General features: G+C 41.4%; 1 protein-coding gene across 4 annotated transcripts in view; it reads left to right on the top strand.

Annotated features, from left to right (window-relative positions):
• IARS1 (isoleucyl-tRNA synthetase 1) overlaps nt 1–26808 on the top strand; it is a 113240-nt gene that overhangs the window by 48944 nt on the left and 37488 nt on the right. For all 4 annotated transcript variants that reach the window (XM_017665526.3, XM_073228871.1, XM_073228870.1 and 1 more), the window contains 14 exons: nt 441–527; nt 2456–2539; nt 3468–3612; nt 5043–5163; nt 7378–7469; nt 8536–8613; nt 9452–9573; nt 9943–10045; nt 10289–10372; nt 12192–12366; nt 14495–14607; nt 16107–16202; nt 23159–23335; nt 24130–24235. In XM_017665526.3, the coding sequence (XP_017521015.2) occupies nt 441–527; nt 2456–2539; nt 3468–3612; nt 5043–5163; nt 7378–7469; nt 8536–8613; nt 9452–9573; nt 9943–10045; nt 10289–10372; nt 12192–12366; nt 14495–14607; nt 16107–16202; nt 23159–23335; nt 24130–24235 (1583 nt within the window). The remainder of the gene's footprint in view (nt 1–440; nt 528–2455; nt 2540–3467; nt 3613–5042; nt 5164–7377; nt 7470–8535; nt 8614–9451; nt 9574–9942; nt 10046–10288; nt 10373–12191; nt 12367–14494; nt 14608–16106; nt 16203–23158; nt 23336–24129; nt 24236–26808) is intronic.

Here is a 26808-nt window from a genome sequence, read left to right as displayed (position 1 = left end):
GATGAGGGTGCTTTTGCATCTTTTCTCACCAAACTGTCCCACATGACTTGTGCTAAAGGTGACATGCTCCTCTGGGTTTTCAGCCTGAGAGACCTCCCAGTACCACCCTGCTGTGCCCTGTGGCTGGCTGGCTAGCTGGCTCCCAGAGGTGGGCAGTGGCACTGCCCACAACTTGTGGGGGAACAATACCTCATTCTAGGTACCTTTTTTTTCCCTGATCAGAAGCTCTTGTAAAATTTGGTCCCCAATGGGTCCTCTGCATAATTTTTCAGTGCATCATAGAGAATGTTAAAGTGCCAAAATGATTAATAACCTTTGTTTTAAGTCATTATCAAGAATTACAACTCATCTGAAATATAAATACAGTTCAATAAGTGAACACAGTTTTTTCCTATGCTTAGAATTCTGTTTTAATTGAACTATTTCTCTGGGTCTTCCAGGTTTTACACACTGCTGGTGCTGGCCAGTGCTCTCTTTGGACAGCCACCTTTCAGGAACGTGATTGTGAATGGACTCGTCCTGGCGAGGCACGTGCACCCCTTGGTGGCATGCTGGGCTCCCTTTGTGCTTGAGTTCACCTTCTGGTTAGGTCTGCTTGTTCTTGGTGAATAGAGGCATACAGGAACACCCAGCTCTGCTTTTATGCTTTTTGCTGCTCTTCCTTCTCATCCACCTCCTCTCCTGTCCACTTCTCCATCCCTCATTGTGTCCACGTGCCCCTTGATCCTAGGGAGAATGGCTGGGGCACATGGCATCCCGTGATGCTGCTAGTGATAAAATAACACTTGTCATTTAGGAGTTTATAAGATACCTTTCCTTGTAGCATTTAATCTGTGTGCTAGTCCTTTTGTGTGGATTTTTGTTGTCTTCTTTTTAATATGGTAACACTATAGGTTCTAGAAGTTTCTAGCATTATGAGGGAGTCTTTTTCCTTTGCTTCTATTGCCTGTAGTCATAAAAAGTGAAAATATAAATAAAATTAGGAAAATAGAATGTTATGGAGATGCCTGGCTTTGTGTGCTGTGCAGGGGCAGGAGACCCCCAGCACTGCAGGCCCTGCTGTGAAACATTCACACAGCTTCACTCATTTAAGCCCCAGAAGTACTGGAAATGGGTCTTTTCATTCCTGTTTTGACATTGAAAAATTTGAAGTAGAGAAAAAAATAATTTTCCCATAGTTACAGAGCAAACGGGTGGTAAATTCAAGCTCTATGCCTAGGCAGTCTGGCTCTCCAGTCTGTGCTTTTTTTATTTTAATTGAAAACTTTATTGAATTGTATATTTGCGTTCAGTTGTAAAAAACATAGGAGACCCTCCGCTTGGTGTGCTTTGCCCGACTTCTTCCAGCAGTCACATTTTTCTTAACTATCACTTCCAGGACGTTGCTACAGTCTGCCAGTCCTGCTCAGTATTATTTACATGTACTCGCTGCTTTGTGTAGTTGTCTCAGCATTACCATACGTGTAGGTCCTAGTGTAACCAGCAAAGCCAAGAGCTGGACGGGCTCAACATCACATCCCTGTTGCCCTTCTGTAGCTGCTCCTTCACCCTCTTCCCTGACTCCTGCCAACCACTACTGTGTTCCCCATCTCTGTCATTTTGCCATTTCAAGCATGTTGTATAAGTGAATAGTACTGTATAGTTAACCCTTGAACATGGGGTTTAGAGTCAGCCAACCTTGTCCTGTGCAGTTGAAATTGGAATATAACTTTTGACACCCCAAAAGTTAACTACTAATAGCTTACTGTTGACCAGAAGCCTCACCAATAACAAAGAGCCAGTTAACACATATTTTGTCTGTTATATGTATTATATATTATATTCCTATATAGAAGAGTAAGCTAGAGAAAAGAGAATGTTTTTTCAAATTGTCACAAAACTCCAAAAATTTTTTCTCTATATTTGTTGAAAAGTCCGCACATAAGTGGACCCTCACAGTTCAAACTATATTGTCCAAGGGTCAACTGTGTGACCTTTGGGTTTGGCATTTGCCCAGAGGTGGGTCCCTTGCAGGTCCTCAGGTTGTGCACATACACTTCCTTCTCACTAAGGAGCAGGATTCCATCGTGGGGTGGCCCACACTTTGACAATTCACCTGCTGAAGGATATGAGGTATCTCCAGTGTTTACTATGATTAAAGCTATGAACTTTTATTACAGGTTTTTGCATGAATATAAGTTTTGAGTTCTCTGGATAAATGCTGAGCCCATGTTTTCACCTGTCACACACTGGCATCTGCCTTCCTACTGCCATCTATCCTGAAGCTTCCCCACTGACTCCCCACTATATCCATAAAGCAGTTTACAAATATTAACAATATAACTTCATTGTTGTACTTCACACTGGCTTGTATTCCATTTGCATTTGTATACCAGTTTGCAAATACTCCTTAACCATATAGAGAGATAGGGTATGATGTTTGACATTAATTGGCATCTCCCTTTTGTTTTTCAAGTGATGGCCAGAAAATGAGCAAACGAAAAAAGAATTATCCAGACCCACTTTCAATCATTCAGAAATACGGTGCTGATGCCCTCAGGTACAAAGCAATGTTCTGCTTTGTTTATCTTTCTCATTTTTTATGTAAGCATCTCTCATTCTGTTGACCATGTTCCTTATATTTGGTTTATAATGAGCTTTTTAAAAATGTATCTCCATTATACAGAGAGGTACACTGGTATGGTGTTGGCTTTAACTCCTGAGATGGCTTTCTAGGTACAAAGTCAGGAGATGTCTTTGAGGGCAAGGACCTCTGCTGCCCAGCCATTTGTTGGTGTTAGAACTCCCTTGCATCATTTCCTCCTCGGAACAGCTGTGTGAGGTATATTTATGCTAGAGCAAATAAAAATTAATACTGAAAAGCGCTAGAGAAATGTGAGCTAGAAATAGTCATAGTCATGAACATTGAGGCACAGAGGCTTTGTTCACCATCCTCCTGTTCAAGACACGGTGACTCACCCTGGGCTGATCCCTAGCATTTCCTGGACACTGTGTGGCCCAGGAGCAGGTAATGTGGTATCCTGAGATCCCCAGTTCCCTGTTAGCCTCACCTCGGCAGTGCTGACAACCTGGGTGGATAATTGTCTGTGCCTGGTCATGGAGATGGGTGCTCTGCAGCATTCCCTGCCTCTGCCCTCTGAGAGCCCCCTCTATGCTGGCAGAGCACAACGGGACTGCTCCTTGTGAATCCCTGTGGCCTGTGTATGGTGTCCTGTGGGGCTGGTGGCTTCCTCAGCACTGCCAGTGCCCTATTTTAGGGTAGGGCTACATCTCTCCTTTATGGTTTGCTAGGTCCCTTACACAGGTTAAGAGCTTTGTCAGTTTTAAATCGACCATTAGAGGAGTAGTCATAATTCCCCCCTTCAGTAGGAAAAAATGCTAATTTTGGTGTTGCCCTGTCAGCACATCAAATAATAAGATTTGGTGTACTATATGCATTCCTTTTCCATATTATTTTTCTCCTCCAGATTATATCTGATTAACTCCCCTGTGGTGAAAGCAGAAAACCTGCGCTTTAAGGAGGAGGGTGTGCGTGATGTCTTGAAGGACGTGCTTCTCCCTTGGTACAATGCCTACCGTTTCTTCATCCAGAATGTCCTGAGGCTGCAGAAGGTTGGACTGCGGTGCTATGGGCGGGGGTCTACCCTGCCAAGCTGGGTTGAGCTGGGTTTATGCGGGACAATAGGGGGTGGGCTGCACAGGGGAGCTACGTAGGTGATGCAGCAGGGCCAGCCTTGTGAGCAGGGGCTCAGAGCCACTGGAGAGGCCATAGTGAAAGCAGGATGGGTGTCTGGCCTGTGCTGGCTGGGAGCACAACACCACACCTACACCGGCTGGGAGGCACACCTCCATGGACACAGGGGCCTTGCCTGTGGGAAAGTTGCATTGGAGTCATTTAACCAGACAGCTACCCACTCATGAAACCAGTGTGGGGGAGCCAGGGAAGAGTCAGCTGCTCCCAGAGAGTGAGCTGGGCTGTTAGGAAGAAAAGGTGATGATTAGGACTCCAGTGAGTATCTTTCCTGCTGCCTCATTGGGCCTCCTTTGGGGGCTTCCTCCCCTGCCCCGCAGGCTGCTCAGGCCAGCGGAATGGCCGCACATGTGCCTGGCTGTGCTTTCAGGGCTCAGTTATCACTCATCTTTTCATCTCCAGCACCTCACAGGTGGAACTCCTTAGTGAGTCACTTGACGACATGTGATGTATTCCTTCCTGAGAAACTGGTTGGAGACCAGAGCTTTGAGCAGTGCATCCAGCAGGCTGGTCGCTCACTGCCCGCTGCCCCTGGCTCATCTCAGACTCTGATCACGATCCCTCCTGGTGTGGGCTTTTCCCTGTGAATTGAGGACAGGCATCTTCTCTAGGCCCCAGTGTTGCTCCTATCTTTTTGATCCTACCACCTCTTGGGCCAGGTCTTCAGGCAGGTCTTCTGCAGGTCTCTGCTGGTGTGGGTCTTAGGGACATGGGCAGGGCAAACCTCCCACAGCTGGAGCTAGTCTGGACAAGATAGCAAGGGCCAGCGTGGCCTCTGCCCTGCCAGCCGAGAGGTGATGCTATGTAGGAGGCATGGGGAGTGGGCCTTCCAAATGAAGGAGGATTTTGCAAAGGAAAAGAAGGGATGGAGTAGAGCACACTAGGTTAAGTTGAACAGTATAAGTTAATTCTTCCTGCTCATTTTCAGTTTTAGACAGTTACCCATGCTAGCTGGTTTTACTGAGTTTCTCAGGTTTAAAGTAACTAAATCCTGTACTTAACTGGCAAGGCTTTGAAATATTTCTCAATTTATAATCACTTTTTGCTGCAGAAGGATATTTTTTTCTAAATTCTCCTTAGTTCACTCAGAAACATAATTCAGGATTGTAGACTAAATGTCCCAAATTCAGATCTTTCTTGGAAAATATTGCTGATAATCAGAAATGTAGATTGCCAGTGGGGTCTGGGTTCTTTGTGCTTTTGGTTTGGTCAGCTACTTCTTTTAGTTTAAGTGATTTAAAAAGTTCATTTCCCTCAAGCATGCCAATATGTCAATAATTCTACTTCATAGGAGGAAGAAGTGGAATTCCTCTACAATGAAAGCATAGTCAAAGAAAGCACCAACATCACAGACCGCTGGGTCCTGTCCTCCATGCAGTCACTCATCAGGTTCTTTGAGACTGAAATGGCAGGTGCGTCTCTCTTGGGCTGCCCTCCAGGAATAAGGACTCTTCTTCTCTTTATAATTGCCCTTTTGAGAGTTAGCTTTTTCTTTATAAACACAGAGGAAATTATAGAGAGATTTTGAGAGGTACAGAACAATAGATAAATTGTTTCCTTTAATCTCTCAAATACAGTTTTGTTAAGGCTTGTTACTTGTAGAAATGTGCTGTTTCAAGGCCTGGGGAGTTACCTGGGGTGTGTCCAGTGACCTCATCTCTCCACAGACACCATGTGGTCCCTTGGAATCACAGGCTTTGGTACTGGAGGGCTCTGGGTTCAGGACCCAACTCTGTCACCTGTTCTTGTGGGAAGCATTGCTTTAAAGTTTGTAAGCCTCAATTTCTTTCTCTGAAAAATGCTGGGTAGAGTTATTATAAGGTTCAAATAGAGATTATGTACAGAAAGTAGCTGGCAGATATTAGGTACTTGGTAAGTAAGGCTTGTTATTAATATGTATTCATTTTCAGGTCTTCTTTAGTTATTGAATAAGTAGTCCCTGCACAGTTTAGAAAAACTAGGAAATAACAGAAAAGCAATAACGAAATGAACATTTCCCTGTATTTCTGTTAACTAATGAAAATAAATTTGGTTTTAGATAGAGGAAAAGTAGCTTATGTTGGTTTCCTCAAGGTTATGGTAGAACAACCATAAGTCAAGGTGAGAAATGCCAGAAACTACCAACTAGGAGACCTGAGATGGGTCTGAGCACATATGAGTCTGATAAAATCAGTGGGCAGAGGCAGAGAAACAGCTTTGGTGTACATGCCCTGGTGAGGTTAACCTTCCTCCCCAGTCCTGTGATCATGCAGGGGCTGCCAAGCAGGTGCCGGCTCCAATGGACTGGGAGCCATTGGCAGAGGCTACCATCTGGGGCCTGGTCTACCTGGGAACTAGAGGTTAGGCAGCAGTTGTAACACAGGTGTGTGGGAGATGGGTGCAGTTCCCCACTGCCCAACCTATCGGCTTTGTGCCCACAGTCCCTTATCATGGAGACCAGAGCAGTCTACAGGCTGGAGTGCTCCTGGCTCCCATTTATTGTGTGGTCATTCCTTGTGGGCGTCATTTACTCTGTAAGAACTGGAACCTAAACACAAGAAACTGACTTTCTAGAAGATGAGAAGTGTAGTGAAGCCTAGAAATACTTAGGCCCTCCTTTACAGGAGAGGCCTCCAATCACACAAATCACCTCTCTAGGAACCTGGGGTCTGGCCCATTGTCAGGTCTAGCCTTGATGAGCCTGGCAACTCTTGGCGTTGGCTTAGACCAGGAGCCACATGAATAGCCACTGGGCTCTTCATGTTAACACAAAGTGTTTATGATCTTTGGTCTTAATTTTCCTTGGTTTTGGTGATTGTGTGCAACAAAGTATCAGTTATAAGGGGAAGGTGAATGGGAATGTCCTTAAAATAAGCCTGTGCCTCAAACAAGATTAGCCAGATGCCTTTCCCTTCCTGCTTTCCCTCAGTTCCTTGGGGGCCTTTGACTTTTAACCCCACAAGGCTCTTCTTTCCTTCTGCTGCCTGCTTTAGCTTTCTTTCCTTTGCTACTTTATCCTTATGAAAGCCTGTTTTCTTTGCTGCCCACTTGTGCCAAGTTTCCTGGCAGCAGCCCTGTGACGGTTGGGCCAGGTTGCTCTCTGTGATGGGGCTGGGCTGTGCAGTGGTTTACTGTCATTGAGCAGCAGCCTTGGGTCCATCCACCAGATCCCAGGAGTATTCACCTCCCCAGTTAGTCTCCAGACATTGCCAATATCCCTGTGGAGCAGAGTTACTCTGATTGAGGAGCACTGGTCCATCCTGGGTCCCCTAGCATGTACTTAGAGCTTGTATGTCTCTCTGTTGGGTACAGGACAGCACAGTGAAAGGAAGTCAACTATCGTAGTGCTGTGGCCTTGCAGAGCTCCAGGTAAATGGGGCCTCATGGAGCCATGTGGTGCGTAGGTGTGGCCTCTCAGCCACATGTACGGCATTCCCATTTCTCACTGACACGGGAGTTTGTGTGTATCCCTCAGGGGATACCCCTGGCCACCGTGGCTGCTGTGTCCTAGGCCCTCAGTGAACAAGCTGCTGAGATTGCATTGGCTTGGTTCTTTGTTGGTGGGCAGGGCTGCTTGCCCTCTCTCATACTGTGCAAGCACCCTGATAGCATACCTTTTCTCTGCTTGATCCCAACCCCACTTCTAGCTTACAGGCTCTACACTGTGGTCCCTCGCCTGGTCAAGTTTGTGGATGTTCTGACCAATTGGTATGTCAGGATGAACCGCAGAAGATTGAAGGTAAGTGCATGCTGCTCAGGAGAACAAAAAATGTGGGGTGTGTGAGAGGTAAGAAAAATGAGCACAGCCAGAAGGAAAAGGAACATTTTCAGATGCTGGCATTGTTGGAAGTTTTTTTTCCTTATCTTTCACAATGCATATTAGCTATATTTATTGCCATTTGATGGGTGGTAACCTGTAATTTCTAAAAGTCATCTTGTGTAGTTTCAAAACACAATTGTGGACATGTCATACTGGAGGGAAAGTCTGAGGGACCACACAGGATTGATGTGAACAAACCTTTTAAAATCCAAAATACATTCATGCAATATTTTGCAAATGTCAGGTGTGGCTGTGATCTTAGGAGGGATGCCTTCTTACCTTTATCTCTGGAGGGTTAGTCGGTTACTGACAGAACTCCTCCCTAAGCCTCTTGGGGCTTGAGGGTGAGTGAAGCATGGGTCTGTCCCAGGACCTGAGCCGTACATAAACACTGATGGTGAATACAGGGTGTGAGACAGGAGGTGGCAGCTCCCCCCACTTGTCAGTCCTGCCTTCAAATGCATTCATGAAAGAAACCCAAAATAAAGCAGTAATTTCATTTTTGTTAAAATACATCTCACACACTTATGATATGGCTAGAAGGACATACACTAAGATATTTACAGTAACTTAATTACTGCAACTTAATTATGGGTGAATTTCCTTTTCATTAATTTTTTCCTACAGTGAAATAACAATTATTTTTTAAATACACTGTATATATTTTTAAAAAAAATAGAAATCTTACCTAAAAGTGCCAAATTTTCCAGTAAGCACCTGTTCTGTCTGTTGTATATGAATCCTACACTTAGCTGTCAGGCCCTTGCTGTTAACAGAGCCCTTGTCCCTCTGCTCAGCCTCAGAGGTTGGGTAGTAAGACCTGGCCTGGCCTCTTGCTTTGACCACAGGCCACCTATGGCTCTGGTCATTTGTCCTAGCTTATCTGTCCTGCCTGTATGTTGTGTGCTTTCTGTGAATTGCCTTCTTCTAATAAATGCTTTATTTTTTCTGACAGTTTAATGTGTGTTTCTTTTTTATCCACTAGGGTGAAAACGGCATGGAAGATTGTGTTATGGCTCTAGAGACCTTGTTTAGTGTTCTGCTTTCTCTGTGCAGACTGATGGTAAGATGCTTGAACCGTTCTGAACCTCCACCCACGGGCTGCTCACAGGGCCAGGAGACAGCAGCCTCTGTATCCATTCTGCATTTGTTCCACCAGAAACAGAAATAGAAATTTTAAAACAACTTATCTCTAGTTCCTTTTCAGAAATCTTGTTGGCTTATCTGTGTCAAGTAAGGGCTAAGAAATAACTTCAAAAGCTGGATTCTTTGTTTTCACCACTGGCTGTACATTACCAGTCAAGAGCCAATTTCCCCATGAATGACAAGTCATCTTATGGGAATTTTGGATTCCCATAATTGAGCTACTGGGAAGTTCTTGAGCTAGTGTCTAAGAAAACAAATATATCACAAACAATATCCAGCCAGTGGAGATACTAATCAAATGATATGTAAGTAAAAACTAGTTTTATTCCTAGTGTCCTGTTCCTGTTACTCAAGGATGATGTTATAAGCCTTCTGCTTGTGTCTGGGCACATGCAGAAGAGTTGGCTTTGTGCCAGGTCCTGTGCCCGGTACCTCCCATCCAGCTTCATTCACCACATCCTGTGAAACAGGTAGTACTTCTCCCATTTACGGATGAGGCTTCTGAGGTGTGGGACACCCGGTCCCCTGCATACTGATGCAGCTGTCATGTGAACATGGCTGCCAAGCTTCGTGGGTGTCCATACTACCAGAACAAAGTGAGGGCCTTTGTCCTTCAGAGTGTGTTTATAACCTCACATCCACCTCTGTGCACTTTGCTATAACACCCTCCAGACTGTTGAGTTGGCTGTTTTCCAGTCTAAATTAGTTAGTGATGGCAGCACATGAACGACATGCCGTCCTCTGTCCTCATTTAGGCCCCCTATATACCATTTCTTACTGAATTGATGTACCAGAATCTAAAGATGCTGATCGACCCTGTTTCAGTCCAGGACAAGGACACACTCAGCATCCACTACCTCATGCTGCCCCATGTTCGGTAAGTCAAATAGACTAAGCCTTGCCTGGGCTATGGGGGGTGGTTCATAGAGATGCACTGAGAGGTCCCAGCTCCCTGCTCCAGCCCCTCAGTGCCCTTCCTTCTACTTGAGCTGCTCTCCCACAGTGGGTGGGAGGGATGCTTACAGTTGACCCCCTGTAGAACTGTGGGTGTAGGCAGCCTTACTGGGGTCATCAGGGAGCTGTTGGGCCCTCAGCAGGTGAGCATGCTTCCCAGCTGCCTCACAGGAGGCTTGGCCACACTGTCACATTCTAGCCTGACTCTCTTTCTCACTTAGGCATGCCTATTGTTTGAGGTTTTTTTCCTTGTAAATCTGATCTTTTTCACATCCCTGCCTCTGCCAATCAGAGAGGAATTGATTGACAAGAAAACTGAGAGTGCAGTGTCAAGAATGCAGTCTGTGGTTGAACTTGGGCGAGTGATTCGAGATCGAAAAACTATTCCGATAAAGGTTTGGCATTCTATTTATTTGACATTGCACAGACCTGAATATTTGTATCTTTGGAGTATTTTCTTAATGTAGAGAGCTTCCAGCAATGGCATAACTTTTTTCTGCAATAAGGGCATGAATAACTTAGTAGTAGTTGTACCTAATTAGTCTGGAGCTTGAGATTCAGATACGACATTTAACATTCTTTTTTTCCAGTTTAGAGGACTGCTGCTTAGTGACCTTTCTGCTCCCTTTTCCTCCTAGTATCCTTTGAAAGAAATTGTGGTTATCCATCAGGATCCTGAAGCTCTTAGTGATATCCAGTCTTTGGAGAAGTGTATCATTGAGGTGAGACAGTTCATTTGTTTTGGTCCAGACAGGTGTCTTTCCCTGAGAAAATTATTTAGGTTAGTACCCCTTAATGAGCCATCCTTTGAGTGTATAGTTGATCCTTTTCCTTTTGTATATCAGTGTATACATAAATTTAACCATCCATGAATTGTTATACTTTGCTTAGAATCATCATGAATTTTTACAATTCAAGATCAGTGAATTTCTTTATCTTACTTAGTAAGATCATTTATTACCTTTACTTCTCTTCCCCAAAGTACTTTTTGATAATTAACAAAAGAAAATTTTGTTCCTTCAAACTATACAAGTAACACGAGTGAGGACACATTGGTGTAAACAGTTCAAGCAGTAGCAGCAGATGCACAGTAGTCCCTGCCCATGCAGCCGCTCCCTGTAGTCTCCATCCTGGGGATGTTTGCCAGGGTATCTCCTGCCAGAGTCGTTCTAGCATACACACATGTATACACACGTCTGTACGTACTTATACACACACACATGCACACCGTTTGTTTTGTTTGTACATAGTGTTTCTTTTATACTCCCATGTCAAAAAAGAGACCTGCTTTGTTCTTTTAACAGCTGTATGGTATGTACTGTCTGGCTACATGATAATTGTTTACTCTCCTTTTGTTAGAAATTGAGGTTTCTGATTACAAACAAGGTGTGTGTTTGTCTTTTTTAATATGTCAGAGTGTGGACTTTGGATGGATTCCTAAAAGTGGGATTTGGGAGGGTTGGAAGTTTAAACTGTTTGTCCTCCTGAAAAGTTTTATTCCATGATAGTTTAAAAACATGTACATCTTATATTTAACTTCATTTTTATTCCTTTCTCAGGTAATATTTAAAACTGCTTTATAAAAAGTACTAATTTCTATATTTGGTTTGAATTGCTTATGAATTCCAGAAAAATATTAGAAACTGCAGAGTTAGATTATAAATTCTACAATTAATGCTTACAGATATAGATTAAAAATGGAATATATTTAAATAGATTACCTTAATCACTATAATGAGATCAGATAATACAGTTAAATATAATCTCTAAACTAGACCTATTTCCCTGCAATTTGTTTAGTCCAGTTCTGTGGTACCTCATATTTTTATTTCCTGCCATGCCATCGTCATTTCCTGCTGTATTAGTAGTCCTTAACCAGCATGATGGTGGCATGAAATGTGGTTCGTTGATTCTTCTGGTTAATGGATAGGTAGGTAACCTTGTGCTCTAAAATTGAGCAAAGGTTGCCCTGAGAGGTGAGAAAGTGTTTATAATTCTAGAGTTCAGTTGTGCTCAGCTGTCTTCAACTGATCTGGACAAGAGGATTTTTTCATACCATACAATTCAGCAGTTTTTTAGTATTATTTATGGCGTTCTGCAGCCAGCCTTTACATGATTTCTTAACATTTCATTACCCCATATAGAAACCCAGTATCCATTAGCATTCATGACCATTTTCCCCTAAAGGTCCCAGAAGCCCCTGGCAACCACAAAATTATTCTGTCTCTGGGTTGCCCACATTGCCCACATTGCCTATAAACGGGGTTCTGTAATATGTGGTATTTTGTATCTGACTTCCTTCACTTAGCACCAGTGGTTATTTGCGTTACAGCTAGTATGAGTACTTCATTCCTTTATATTGCTAAATAATAGCCCATTGTGTGGAGAGAGTACATTTTGTTTGTCACTTAATAGTTGCTGGCCATCTTGGCTGTTCCCACTTTTTGCTTATTATGAATAATGTTGCTGTGTACATTTGAGTGCAAGTTTTTGTGGACAAGTTTTCATTTCTCTCATTTTGTTTTCTTATCTACCAACTAGGAATTGAATGTTCGAAAAGTTACACTGTCTACAGATAAAAACAAGTATGGCATTCGCCTAAGGGCAGAACCGGATCACGTGGTCCTGGGGAAGCGTCTGAAGGGAGCCTTCAAGGCAGTGATGGCGTCCATTAGGCAGCTGAGCAGTGAGGAGCTGGAGCAGTTCCAGGAGAGCGGTGGGTGTCTGCTCCACCAGGGCACCGTTTGTGGCCTCCCGAACTTGGGCTTCTGTGTGACTTTTATTGTCACAGCCTTTTCTTACGTAAAAACTTTCTCTGGCCATAAAACTGTTTATTAGGAATAATACTGACAACTTAGATTGAGGTGTAGACTCTGTTTTTTAATAGTGTTGTGGAGTACTGTTAAAATTCTGATTTATTTCCTTCTAGTTACATACACAGTCGAGTAATTACAGCCTTAGAAAAGAGATCCCACTGCAATTTTAAATTTCACATTTTTTACTCATGTATTTTTATATTTTGGTATATTTATATTTACCTTTTTTCTTTGAATTTCCACTTTACATTATAAGCATTTCTACATGTAATTTGTCTTTAAAATGCTATCTCAATAACTGCTGCAGTGGTTTTCCTTCCTTTGAATTCCTGATGGTGTTCTTAACCACTCTTAGTTGGTAGTGCTTTAGGATGTTTATATTGTTTTAATGTTATGAATAATTGCAGTGAATATTTTCACATGTAAATATTTTGTGACTTGATTCCCTTTGGAATTACTGAACCATATGGGTGTACCATTGAATTCTACAATTGATGACCTGAGCCTAGAAAATCTGCCCTTGTAGAGGGCAGAACCCTATGGGGCTTCATCACCAGCCAGTGGTGTAGAGTTTATCAGATGCTGCTTGTGGAGAAAAAGGTAACTTTTGGAGGTGTCAGAATGAAGACTGGAAAATATGGTAGAGAAAGGGATTTAGCATTGAGTTTTAGAGCTTCTCGTGAAGGAGAAGTGGTTCAGAACTAACCAGTTCCTCTAAAATATCTAGAATCCACATTTTAGTCTCAATTGGGCAAGACTGGATTAATTTATTCAGGAAATGTATTTTTTAAAAGCACTTCTGCCTGGCTGACAATGGGAACATAGAGTTAACACAGACACTGTCCTCAGCCTCATGGTGCTGGTAGACGTTAAAGATTTATGGAAATAATCTTTGCTTTGATAAATATTCTGAAGGAACAGTATAAGACAGCATGAGGAGGTTAGGAAAGGGGACTCAGCCCCTTCCTCCTCTCCTTTACAGAGCCTTTCCAGGTGCCCATGACTTCCCAGCTCTCCCATGGTTACAGTCTTGTGGAGTCTTTTGGCTGCTTGACAGCCTGCAGCTATCCTATGGCACAAGGGACTTGATTGTTAGAGCTCCCTCTAAGGTTGAAAACCTTAAGCACCAAGGGGTCATAAGGAGAGATTTAAGGACTGAGAAATCAGGTGACTGATTATAGCAATTGAGGAAATGTCCTTAAGATTCCCCAAATTTTTAGATAAACTATATAAAACATAAGAGGCTAGCAACTAAAAATGGTCATTACTAATTTTACTTGGTATGTTAAATTCTTTGACCATTCTTCAAATCACAAATCTACATTGTTTCATTAGATAGAAAAAACAGCAAAAATTCCTGAAGTAAACCCTGTTTGAAACCAAAAGCCTACAGTTTCTAAACTTTAGTTTCTGAATGGATTGTTCTGCACTGATGGAAAGCAAAATAGTTTTCAGAACACAGTGACATAAAATGAAAATGACATCCCAATGCTCAAAGATCAAGACCATTGTGGGTGACCACAGCAGACTTCCCTGAAGGTAGGAACTGTCACCCGCGGCTGTTTTTACACTGCCTACTGCAGATGGGCATGACATTTGGAACTCCATGCCCCTCTCTGCATCATACCCCTTCACCACACCCTGCTCAGCAGGCAGTAGAGCATCAGAGTCCTGCAATTCCAGAGCAGTGGGCCTCTGTCCAGTTTGACTCTGCAGAATGTTTTCTTCTTTACATCATGCTGCTCTGGATTTACAGTGGGGATATGTCACCTGCTTGTGCATGTCTCTCTGGACCTGGAAGCTTATGTTCAGGAGCAGACATTGGTGGCAATTTAACTGTCCTCAAGTATGGTGCAGTCTAAAGAAAGTTTGTCATACATGAGTCAACAGGACATGATGTCATGAAGTCTCTGCAGGTTGATGCTATGAAGTTTTATTCAAAAGTAGCATGGCACAGTACACTAGAGGCAGGGCAGCTTGAGGCAGGGGGTGCTGACTGACTGACAGTGGCAGTTGCTTCTCCAACAGGGACCATTGTTGTGGAAGGCCATGAATTGCATTCAGAGGACATCCGCCTCATGTACACCTTTGATCAGGCAGCAGGAAAGACAGCACAGTTTGAAGCACACTCAGATGCTCAGGTACATTTCTGCTTCCCAGAACATTTCTTTACCAAAAGATGAGAACATTAGCAGAGAAAGTATTTGCCTATACCTTTCCTGACAGTGTTGATAGCTTGTCTTGGACTAAACCAGCTATGCTTTTTAGATTGGCTTTATTAAGAACTCTGTTATATGCCCTTATCATACATATTTCTATAACAAATACATAGACTTTTGTGATTTCTACAATTGTGCAATTGTTCTTAATTAATTAGGTTGTACAAAAATGAATAAGATGTAATCTCACCTTTCAAGGGAACAGTCAATTGTGGAGACAAATATAATTCTTACTGTACTGCCTGATAAATACTTTGAAACAAGTACAGAGAAAGGCTCCTCTCCATGGTCTAGGGTAGAGGTGGTTAAGAACATTCCTTGAGGAGGATAGATAGGCAGTGATGAATTCTAGGGTCAACTCTTAAACAGACCTCTGCAGGCAGATAGGATGTAAGGTCTCCAGTGTGGGAGTGGGGGGGCTTGCTGGAGTCCCCTTATGCTTAACATGCCACACATTGTGGAGGCGGGGAGTACCTCAAATGAGGAAGGCCAGCTTCCAGCCTTCACAAGGGCGTAAATTAGGTATAGGCAGAGCTCCATGCAGCACAGGAGAATAGCTGGGCAGTGAGGAGGTTTGTAAGCAGTGAGGGCAAGTACTTCCTGATGACAGTCAGTGGGGGTGTGGGCCTGAGTAACTCCACGCTTACAGAGGTGCTTCTGGGTATTGACGCAGTTTATGTTTTATTCTGTGGTGTCCCTGCCCTGTTTTCAGTTCTACCTCCTGTGCCTTTGTGAAGTGCAGCAAGTTTGTCAGCTTCTGTTGGAGATTCCTCAGAAATGTAAATGTGGATGATGCCTAATTCACATGTGTCCCCACTGTAACAGGGGTGAGCTGACACTGTCCTTAGCACATCATCAACACCCTTCAGAACAAACAGGCTAGAAACAGGTGAAGTTGACAAGAAGATGGCAGTTCACACTCAGTCTCGTAAAATGTGTTCCTTCTAGAAATTGTGTTGAGTCACACTGACAAACCAAAAGTCATGGTTTAAAAAAACAACTGACAACTGCTCTGAGACTCTCGCTCCACCTCTTTGTGCTGTGGAAGTTTTGATCTATAAGGGCTTCGTGATTGCTGTTCTTATTTATTCGAATTGTTGATACTGTGTGTATTAGGTAGGCAAAAAATAGAGTTAAATTGTAGAGTCTTATACAGGCTAATGTCAGTGCATCTCCTGTGAGCAGCCCCCACAGAAGAAAGGAGAAAAAGCTGATCCTGTCCAGAGATGAAGGAAGAGCTGGCTACAAAGGACCTGCACTATATACAAACTAGACTAATATTATGTCCTTTTACTCAGTTGTGTGAATAAGCAGTTCTGCAGTATAGACTTCTCAGAATTTAGTTTTAAGTGGCATTTTGCTGAGTTTGAAAAAGCCACGTCTTCCCTATTTGTCATGGTGTACATTGTTCATTCCTACAGGCTTTGGTTCTTCTAGATGTCACTCCTGACCAGTCAATGGTGGACGAAGGAATGGCTCGGGAAGTCATCAATCGCATCCAGAAACTGCGCAAAAAGGTCAGTTTGTCAGATTAAGAACAAGCTGCTGTTTGAAATTTGTTTTGGCTTTTTGTTTTGGTTGTTTGGAAGGACTGCAGAGACAGGTGAACCTGGCTAAAACATAGTAATCAACTAATGATAATCTGATCATACTGATATATGGCCCATGCAGATTGTACTCTGCAGGGAAGGCAGGTCTTTCATTCCCAACCTGGACTAGTCTCCTTGATTTCTCTGATCAGGTGCTTTCAGCCAACCTAGGCCCCTTGTCCTCCTTTCTCAGCCTCTGTAAAACCATTCCCTGGGTAGATAGCCTTCCCGACTGCTACAGAAAGTCATCAGAGATGACAGTGGGTATCTCAGGAAAGTAGAGGTACAGTCAGTGTGGAAAGGCTCCTAGCTCATGGAAGAGATTGTTGGATCTCCATAGAGTGGGATGGTTCTCCCTTATTTGAGACCTAGGAGCTAGGGCAGGCATGGGGAGCTCATTCCCTGCCCCCACCAACTGAGGGGGCCAGGGACCCCCTAACCCCAGATGGGCTCCCACAGGTCCTCCTCCTCAGGCCGGGTATCTGATATCTGTAGTTCATGGTCCGATAGGGCCACTCCAGCAGATAACAGGGTGCTTAAAACTCTGCAGTTCAGATATTTGTGAGCAGGGTTCCTTTTTTCTTTGTTTATTTTTGTATTAAGGTATCATTGATATACACTCTTATGAAGGTTTCACTTGAAAAATAATGTAGTTACTACATTCATACATATTATCAAGTACCCCCATACCCAGTTGCAGTCACCTTCTATCAGTGTAGTAAGATGCCACAGAGTCACTACTTGTCTTCTCTGTGCTACACTGTCTTCCCCATGACCTCCCCCAAACCATGTGTACTAATCATAATACCCCTTATCTCCCTTCTCCCTCCCTCCCCACCCACCCTCTCCTTTGGGAACCACTAGTCCCTTCCTGGAATCTGTAAGTATGCTGCTGTTTTGTTCTTTCAGATTTGCTTTGTTGTTATACTCCACAAATGAGGGAAATAATTTGGTATTTATTTGTCTTTCTCTGCCTGACCTATTTCACTGAGTATAATGCCCTCTAGTTCCATCCATGTTGTTGCAAATGGTAGGATTTATTTCTTTCTCACGATTGAATAGTATTCCATTGTATGTATGTATGACTTCTTTATCCATTCATCTACTGATAGACACTTACGTTGCTTCCATGTCTTGGCTATTGTAAACAGTGCTGCTGTAAACATAGTGGTGCATGTGTCTTTTTGATTCTGAGAACTTTTCTTTGAGTAAATTCCTAGGAGTGGAATTCCCGGGTCAAATGGTATTTCTACTTTTAGTTTTTTGAGCAGCCTCCATATTGCTTTCCACAATGGTTGAGCTAGTTTTCATTCCCACCAGCAGTGTAGGAGGGTTCCCCTTTCTCTGCATCCTTGCCAGCATTTGTTCTTCCTAGTCTTTTCAATGTTGGCCATCCTAACGGGTGGGAGGTGATACCTCATTGTGGTTTTAATTTGCATTTCCCTGATAATTAGCAATGTGGAACATCTTTTCATGTGCCTGTTGGCCATTTGAATTTCTTCTTTGGAGAATTGTCTGGTCATATCCTCTGCCCATTTTTTAAGAGGGTTATTAGCTTTTTGGGTGTTGAGGCATGTGAGTTCTTTATATATTTTGGATGTTAACCCCTTGTAGGATATGTCATTTACAAATATGTTCTCCCATACTGTAGGACGCCTTTCTGTTCTGCTGATGGTGTCCTTAGCTGTACCAAAGCTTTTTAGCATGAGGTAGTCCCATTTGTTCATTTTTGCTTTTGTTTTCCTTGGCCAGGGAGATGCATTCAGAAAAAGTTGCACATCTTTATATTCAAGAGATTTTTGCCTATGTTTTCTTCTAAGAGTTTTATGATTTCATGGCTTACATTTAGGTCTTTGATCCATTTCAAGTTTACTTTTGTGTATGGGGTCAGACAATTATCCAATTTCATTCTCTTGCATGTAGCTGTCCAGTTTTGCCAACACCAACTGTTGAAGAGGCTGTCATTTCCCCATTGTCTGTCCATGGCTTCTTTCTCGTGTTATTAATTGACCATATATGCTTACATTTATATCTGGGCTCTCTAGTCTGTTCCATTGGTCTATGGGTCTGTTCTTCTGCCAGTACCAAATTGTCTTGATTACTGTGGCTCTGTAGTAGAGCTTGAAGTTGGGTAGTATAATCCCCCCAGCTTTATTCTTCCTTACCAGGATTGCTTTGGCTATCCAGGGTCTTTTGTGGTTCCTTACGAATTTTAGAATGATTTGCTCTAGTTCATTCAAGAATGGTGTCGGTATTTTGATAGGGATTGCATTGAATCTGTAGATTGCTTTAGGCAGGATGGCCATTTTGACAATATTAATTCTTCCTATCCATGAGCACGGGATGTGTTTCCATTTATTGGTATCTAATTTCTCTCATAAGTGTCTTGTAGTTTTCAGAGTATAGGTCTTTCACTTTCTTGGTTAGGTTTATTCCTAGGTATTTTATTTTTTTAGATGCAATTGTGAATGGAATTGTTTTCCTAATTTCTCTTTCTGCTAGTTCATCATTAATGTGTAGGAATGCAACACATTTCTGTGTACTGATTTTGTATTTTGCAACTTTGCTGAATTCAAATATTAGATCTAGTAGTTTTGGAGTGGATTCTTTAGGGTTTTTTATGTACAATATCATGTCATCTGCAGACAGTGACAGTTTTAACTTTTTCCTTACGAATCTGGATGCTTTTTATTTCTTTGTGTTGTTTGATTGCCATGGCTAGGACCTCCAGAAATAGGTTGAATCAAAGTGGGGAGACTGGGCATCCTTGTCTTATTCCTGATCTTAAAGGAAAAGTTTTCAGCTTCTTACTGTTAAGTATGATGTTGGCTATGGGTTTTTCATATATGGCCTTTATTATGTTGAGGTACTTGCCCTCTATACCCATTTTGTTGAGAGTTTTTATCATGAATGGATGTTAAATTTTGTTGAATACTTTTTCAGTATCTATGGAGATGATCATATGGTTTTGGTCCTTTTCTTTGTTGTTGTGGTAGATAATGTTGATGGATTTTCAAATATTGTAGTACCATCCTTGCATCTTTGGAATAAATCCTACTTGATCATGATACATGATCTTTTTTTTTATGTATTTTTAAATCAGATTTGCTAATATTTTGTTGAGTATTTTTGCATCTATGTTCTTAAGGAATATAGGTCTGTAATTTTCTTTTTTTGTGGTGTCTTTGCCTGGTTTTGGTAGTAGAGTGATACTGACCTCATAAAATGACTTTGGAAGTATTCCTCCTCTTCTACTTTTTGGAAAACTTTAAGGAGGATGGGTATTAAGTCTTTACTAAATGTTTGGTAAAATCCAACAATGAAGCCATCAAGTCCAGGAATTTTGTTCTTAGGTAGTTTTTTGAAGACCAATTCAATTTCATTGCTGATATTTGGTCTATTCAGATTTTCTGTTTTTTCCTGTGTCAGTCTTGGAAGGTTGTATTTTTCTAGAAAATTGTGCATTTTTTCTACTTTATCCAGTTTGTTAGCATGTAATTTTTCATAGTATTCTCTAATAATTCTTTATTTCTGTGGTGTCTAGTGATTTTTCCTTTGTCATTTCTGATTATGTTTATGTGTGTAGACTTTTTTCTTGATCAGTTTAGCAAGGAGTTTATCTATTTTGTTTATTTTCTTGAAGAACCAGCTCTTGCTTTCATTGATTCTTTCTATTGTTTTATTCTTCTCAATTTTATTTATTTCTGCTCTGATCTTTATTATGTTCCTTCTACTGACTTTGGGCCTCATTTGTTCTTCGTTTTCTAGTTTTGTTAATTGTGGGTTTAGACTGTTCATATGGGATTGTTCTTCTTTCCTGCGGTAGGCCTGTATTGCAATATACTTCCCTCTTAGCACGACCTTCCCACAGATTTCACAGTGTCGAAATATTGTTGTCATTTGTTTCCATATATTGCTTGATCTCTGTTTTTATTTGGTCATTGATGCATTGATATTTAGGAGCACGTTACTAAGCCTCCATGTGTTTGTGGGCATTTTTCCTTTTCTTTGCATAATTTATTTCTAGTCTCATACCTTTGTGGTCTGAGAAGCTGGTTGGTGCAATTTCAATCCTTCTGAATTTACTGAGGTTCTTTTTGTGGCCTAGTATATTGTCTATTCTTGGAAGTGTTCCATGTGCACTTGTGAAGAATGTGTATCCTGTTGCTTTTGCGTGGAGTGTTCTGTAGATGTCTGTTAGGTTCATCTGTTCTCATGTTTTGTTCACTGCCTCTGTCTCCTTATTTTCTGTCTGGTTGATCTGTCATTTGGAGTGAGTGTTATGTTGAAGTCTCCTAAAATGAATGCATTGCATTCTATTTCCCCCTTTAATTCTTTTAGTATTTGTTTCACATATCTAGGTGCTCCTATGTTGGGTGCATAAATATTTATAATGGTTTGTATCCTCTTGTTGGACTGACCCGTTTATCATTATGTAATGTCCTCCTTTATCTCTTGTTGCTTTCTTTGTTTTGAAGTCTCTTTTGTCTGATCCTAGTACCGCAACTCCGTCTTTTTTCTCCCTATTAGGTCCATGAAATATCTTTTTCCATCCCTTTACTTTTAGTCTGTGTATGTCTTTTGGTTTGAAGTGAGTCTCATATAGGCAAGATGTAGATGCATCTTTTTTTATCCATTCAGTGACTCTGTGTCTTTTGATTGGTGCATTCAGTCCATCTGCATGTAGGGTGATTATTGGTAGGTATGTACTTATTGCCATTGCAGGCTTCGGATTCATGGTTACCAAAGGTTCAAGGGTAAATTTATTACCATCTAACAGTCTAAGTTAATTCACTTAATATGCTATTACAACCACAATCTAAACGTTTTTTTTGTTCGACCTCCTCCATTCTTCATTATTATTTTCTGTACTCTTTGTCTATCCCTTGAATGACTTTGGGAGTAGTTGATATGATTTTGAATCTGCTTAGTAATTAATTGTTCTTTCTTCTTTATGGTTGTTTTATTTCTTCTGGTGACAGCTACTTACCCTTAGGAACACTTCCATCTATAGCAGTCCCTCCAATTCTCTCTGCTTTTGCTTACTTGGAAATTGTTTAATCCCCCCTTCAAATTTAAATGAAAATCTTGCTGGGTAGAGTGTTCTTTGTTAGAGGCCCTTATATTTGCCACCCCTTTCTGGCTTATAAGGTTTCTTTTGAGAAGCCTGATGTGTTTTCCTTTGTAGGTGATCATTTTTCTCTTGGCTGCTTTTAATATTCTGTCCTTACCTTTGATTTTTGCAGTTTTCGTGATTATATGTCTTGGTGTTGTCTTCCTTGGGTCCCTTATGTTGGGAGATCTATGTACTTCCATGGCCTGAGAGACTGTCTCCTTCCCCACATTGGGGAAGTTTTCAGCAGTTTCCTCCCCAAAGACGCTTTCTATTCCTTTCTCTCTTTTCTACTTCTGGTACCCTTATAATGCTAATATTGTTCCCTTTGGATTCGTCACACAGTTCTCTCAATATTCTTTCATTTGTAGAAATCCTTTTTTCTCTCTTTGCCTCACTTTCTTCTGTATTTCTCTTTTCCAATTTCTATTGCATTTACTGTCTCCTCTACTACATCTAATCTGCTTTTAAATCCCTCCGTTGTATTTTTCCGTTTGAGATATTGTATTCCTTAATGATTGAATCTCACTCCTGAATTCTTCCATGAGTTCTTGAATATTTTCTATACCTCCATGAGGATATTTATGATTTTTATTTTGAAATCTCTTTCAAGATGATTAATGAGTTCAGTTTCACTTTCCCCTTTTTGTGGTGTTTGTGGTGTTTTTGGATTGAACAAGGTTCCTGTCACATTTTGTGTTTGTATTTGGTGCCCTGTAGTGTCCAGAAGCTCTACTCTCTCAAGCTGCTCAGTCCCTGAAGTGATGGCGAGGGTCGCAGGGGAATGGTGGTGGGGCCTCCGGGGGAAGAAAGAGCTGTTTCCTTCCTCCCAACCAGTATCCACTGCCAGAAGCAGTGGGCCAGGCACACAGGTGTAAGCCTGTGTGCTTTGTGTTTGTAGCTGCCATAGGCAGGGCCTCCCTCTGACTGGCTGACACCAGTGCAGGGGCTGCTGGGTTGCAAGCCGGTGCTAGCCAGGAGGAAGGCACAGGTGCAGCAGGCTGTGTATAAAGGTGAGGAGGCCTCAGAGCTGTGTAGCCAGCCAAGGGGATGGAGCCTCCCTGAAGTTCCTGAAAGTTCCCAACCCACTGGGCTAAGTACACCTATTCGATTTTGTCCACCTGTCTTTCTCCTGAGCCGTATGCTCTGTTGCCTACCTTTCTTTTGTTCCAGAGCAGCCAGATGTGGTTCCCTGCTTTCCACAAGCTGCTGGAATCTCAGTCTCTCCAAGTATTCCACCTGTCTTAGCTTTCCAACCTGACTAATCTCTAAAGCATCATGCAATGTAGGTTCATGTTCCCAGAGCAGATCTCCAGTGCTGGGTGTTCAATAGTCCTAGGCTTCCATCCTCTACCTGCTCCATTTCTTTACCTCCTGCTGATGAGTTGTGTTGGGGGAAGGGTTTGGGTCCCACCGGATCATGGCTTTGGTACATTACCCTGTTTCATGAGGTCTGTTCTTTTCCTAGGTATATACAGTCTGGTGCAGTTTTCTTTCCTGTTGCTGTTTCAGGATTAGTTGTATTAACTATATTTTCATATTATATGTGGTTTTGGCAGGAGGCCTCTGTCTCACTTCTCATGCCATCATCCTTAATCCACTCTATGTGAGTGGGTTCTTATTCAGTCAGTGCTTTGTTTCAGAGGAGGACTTGGTAGATTGTACTCTTCCATAACTGTTGAGCATGGGATCATCAGTCCTGTTCACTCACCAACCTGCATTTTGATTAACAAATATGCTTCCCTTTTAAATTTTGTGTATTCGCTTTCAGTGCAATCTGATTCCAACTGATGAAATAACAGTTTATTATCATGCAAAGTCTGAAGGCAAGTATCTGAATAATGTTATTGAAAACCACATGGAGTTCATATTTGCCACCATAAAGACTCCCTTGAAATCATATCCAGTTTCTACATCAGATAAAATCCTTATTCAAGAAAAAACACAGGTGAGTTCTTTGTTCTGTTGAACTATTAAGAGATTTAGGATTCAATTTTGTTAATTATATGTAATCTCATATTGATAATTCTGTCCCCCAGTAGCAATTGATACAGTAATCAGCCCTGCTGTATCGCTTAGGATACTGGTGGGAAGGATGAGAATGTTAGGAGGGAGGGCAGGTATTGTTGTTCTTCCAGGAGTTCTCTTGGAAAGGTAGCCAGGGAGGTGCATAAGAATTGCCAGGAGATAAGATGGCTACATAGGCCTGTTTTATCTAAAACAGGAAATTAGAAAAGTCACAAGTCAATATTGTGGATTCTGGGGTTTACCACTGAAAATTAAGCAGCAAAAATCAGCAAAATTAAATAAATATTATTTACTTAATACTTAATAAAATTTTGTTAAATGAATGCAAAAAAAATTTTTAAACAGCAATTGACTGGAAAACAGTTAACTTTTCTGGAAAATGGTCCATAATTCAGAGATAGGTCATTTGTAATAGGGGAGCACATTCTTTTCTGTATCAGTCATTTATTCTTTGTCTCATTCCTACTTTATATGAGACAGATAGGACAGATGGTGGGCTAAATGTGACTGTCTTTTCAGTGGGGCATATTTTCGATTTTGCATATTTTTTTTAAATGGCAGAAAAATTGTAGCTTTTGACTATTTTAGTGATGACACTGAATATGCTGTCAGAATCACATAGAGCTCTTGTTTTGAGAAGGAAGAGTTGCTGTGTTTGTGGGTGACACTGATGAGATGGTGTAGTCGCTCAGTCACATATTCTCATGTGCTCAGATAAAGGGGTCTGACCTGGAAATTACACTCACCAGAGGATCATCCATGGCTGGCCCTGCTTGTGCATATGTCAATCTTAACATTTGTGTCAGTGGCAGTGAGCAAGGTAAGAGTAACTGAATTCCATGATCTGTATGTTATTTTTTCAGTTAAATCTATAATAAATGTCTTTAAGGCTATTACAAGAGAATTGGTAAAATCAGATTAACTCTTTCTAATTGTCATCAAGATGAATCCACAAAAATGAATGATTGGACTTGCATTCCTAGGAAGTTGAAATAGACGTACTTTTCTCTATTCCTCCCACCAAGAGTAGCTAAACACCCTGGATATGATATATAAAAATAAACGTAAGAAGACTGTTAAAGGTAAAAGGAAAGAACACAGACCACCTAGAGATCTTAAGACTACATAATGAAACAATGGAGAGTTCCCTCATTTTTCTTTCAGCTTCATGTATCCCAGACTTGAGCTGAGGAAGATGGCAATCAGGAAATGCTAACAAGCACAGAAAAAATGCCCCACACTATTCCTGTTCTCTCTAGAAAAAGAACTAGGGAGATGGAGCCTAGCAAGACAGGAAAACATCTAGACAATGATTGCTTTATCCCAGCTAAATGTTGCAGAAGAAACTGGCCTCATTACCACTCACACCAGCACATGCCAAGTGGGGAGCCTAGACCTTTGCCAGGCTGAGAAGCCTCAAGTCCCCACCACTGTGGTGGAGTCAGGGAAGACAAATTGGTGAGCTGGGGATTTTCGTGCTACCTAGGCAGTAACAAGCCCCTCTTATCTACTAGTGTCAGTGTAGACCATGTGGAGAGTATGGACTTCCATCCCACTGAAGAGCAGCAAGGCATTCCCTCCCCTTCACCTGCCCAGTGGCAAGGAGGCCATATAGCTCTACCCCTCAACTGAGAGGTGAAGGCCACATAGGGATCAATAAGGAGGCATTCCTACCCTTACCAGGAAGTATCAGTGGAGGCCAAAAGGAGAGTGGGAACTTTCTCCCCCACACCTCCCCACAAAACCCCCAGAAATAATAAGGAATTCTGACCTTACTGACAGTGGAGGCTCAATATGGAACCCAGATCTCTTCTTCCTAACAGGCAGTGATGATGCAATGCCCCCTTTCCCCTGCCAGTGTGTTGTCAGACAAAGTCATTTAAAATAGAGGGTTTAAATAAGAAAGAGTTTTATACTGTCTAATAACATGTTCAGGTTTTGATTGAAAAATTACTCATCATACCAAGAACTGGGAAGATTTTAAATTGAATGAAAAAGACAGTCAATGCAAGTGAACACTAAGATGACAGAAATGTTAAAATGACCTGACAGAATACAAAGCAGCCATAATAAAAGTACTTCACAGAGCAATTATAGACACAGGAGAAATAAATGAAAATAGCCTCAGCAAAGAAATAGAAGATACTAAAATCAAATGAAAATTTTAGAACTCATAAATTCAATAACTACAATATAAAAACTTGGTGGATGGACTCAACAACAGAATAGAGGAGAAAAGAATCTGTACAGTGGAAGATAGAATAATAGGAATTACCCATTCTAAACAACAGAGAGTTAAGAGGAAAACATGAGGAAACTGAGCAGTCTCAAGGATCTGTGGGACATAACAAGTTTAGTATTGTTTGTCACTAAATTTTGGGAGAAAGAAAACAAAGGACAGGACTAGAAATGTATTCAAAGAAGTAATGACAATAAAACCACAATAAAGAAAGTAGAACAATTAATTACTGAGCAGATGCAAAATCAAATCAACACTCCCTAAGTCAATCAAGGTATAGACAAAGAGTACAGAATGTGATACCTAATATATAAAGAACAGAGGAGGAAGAAAAAGTAGGGGGGAAAAAACCCTTTAGGTTGTATTTGTAATACCACAGAAAGTGAGTTAAATTAGACTTAGATAGTAAGAGAATTACCCTCGAACCTTTGGTAACCACAAATCTAAAACCTGCAATGGCAGTAAGTACATAACTATCAATAATCACCCTGAGTGTAAATGGTCTAAATGTACCACCCAAAAGATAGAGTCACTGAATGGATAAAAAAAGACCCATCTATATACTGCCTACAAAAGACTCACCTCCAACCCAATGAAATACACAGACTGAAAGTAAAGGGATGGAAAAAGATATTTTCATGCAACCAATAGGGAGAAAAGAGTAGGAGTTAGAGTACTTGTATGAGACAAAATAGACTTCAAAACAAAGTAACAAGAGACAAGGACATTATATAATGATAAAAGGGTCAGTCCATAAGAGGATATAACTATTATAAATATCTATGCAGCTAACACAGGATCACCTACATACATGAAACAAATACTATCAGCATTAAAGGGACAAATAGAATGCAATGCATTTAGGAGACTTCAACACAACACTCAATCCCAATGACAGATCAACCAGACAGAAAATAAGAAGGAGACAGACGCACTGAACAACACATGAGAACAGATGAACCTAACAGACATCTACAAAACACTCCACCCAAAAGCAACAGGATGCACATTCTTTTCAAGTACACATGGAACATTGTCAAGAATAGATCATATACTAGGCCACAAAAAGAGCCTCAGTAAATTCAAAAAGATTGAAATTGTACCAACCACATTTGCAGACCACAAAGGTATGAAACTAGAAATAAATTACACAA

Source organism: Manis javanica, chromosome 2, assembly GCF_040802235.1.
Source record: "Manis javanica isolate MJ-LG chromosome 2, MJ_LKY, whole genome shotgun sequence".
Taxonomy (NCBI): domain Eukaryota; kingdom Metazoa; phylum Chordata; class Mammalia; order Pholidota; family Manidae; genus Manis; species Manis javanica.
The sequence above is the reverse complement of the archived record's forward strand: the minus strand, read 5'-3'. Positions and strand labels throughout refer to the sequence as shown.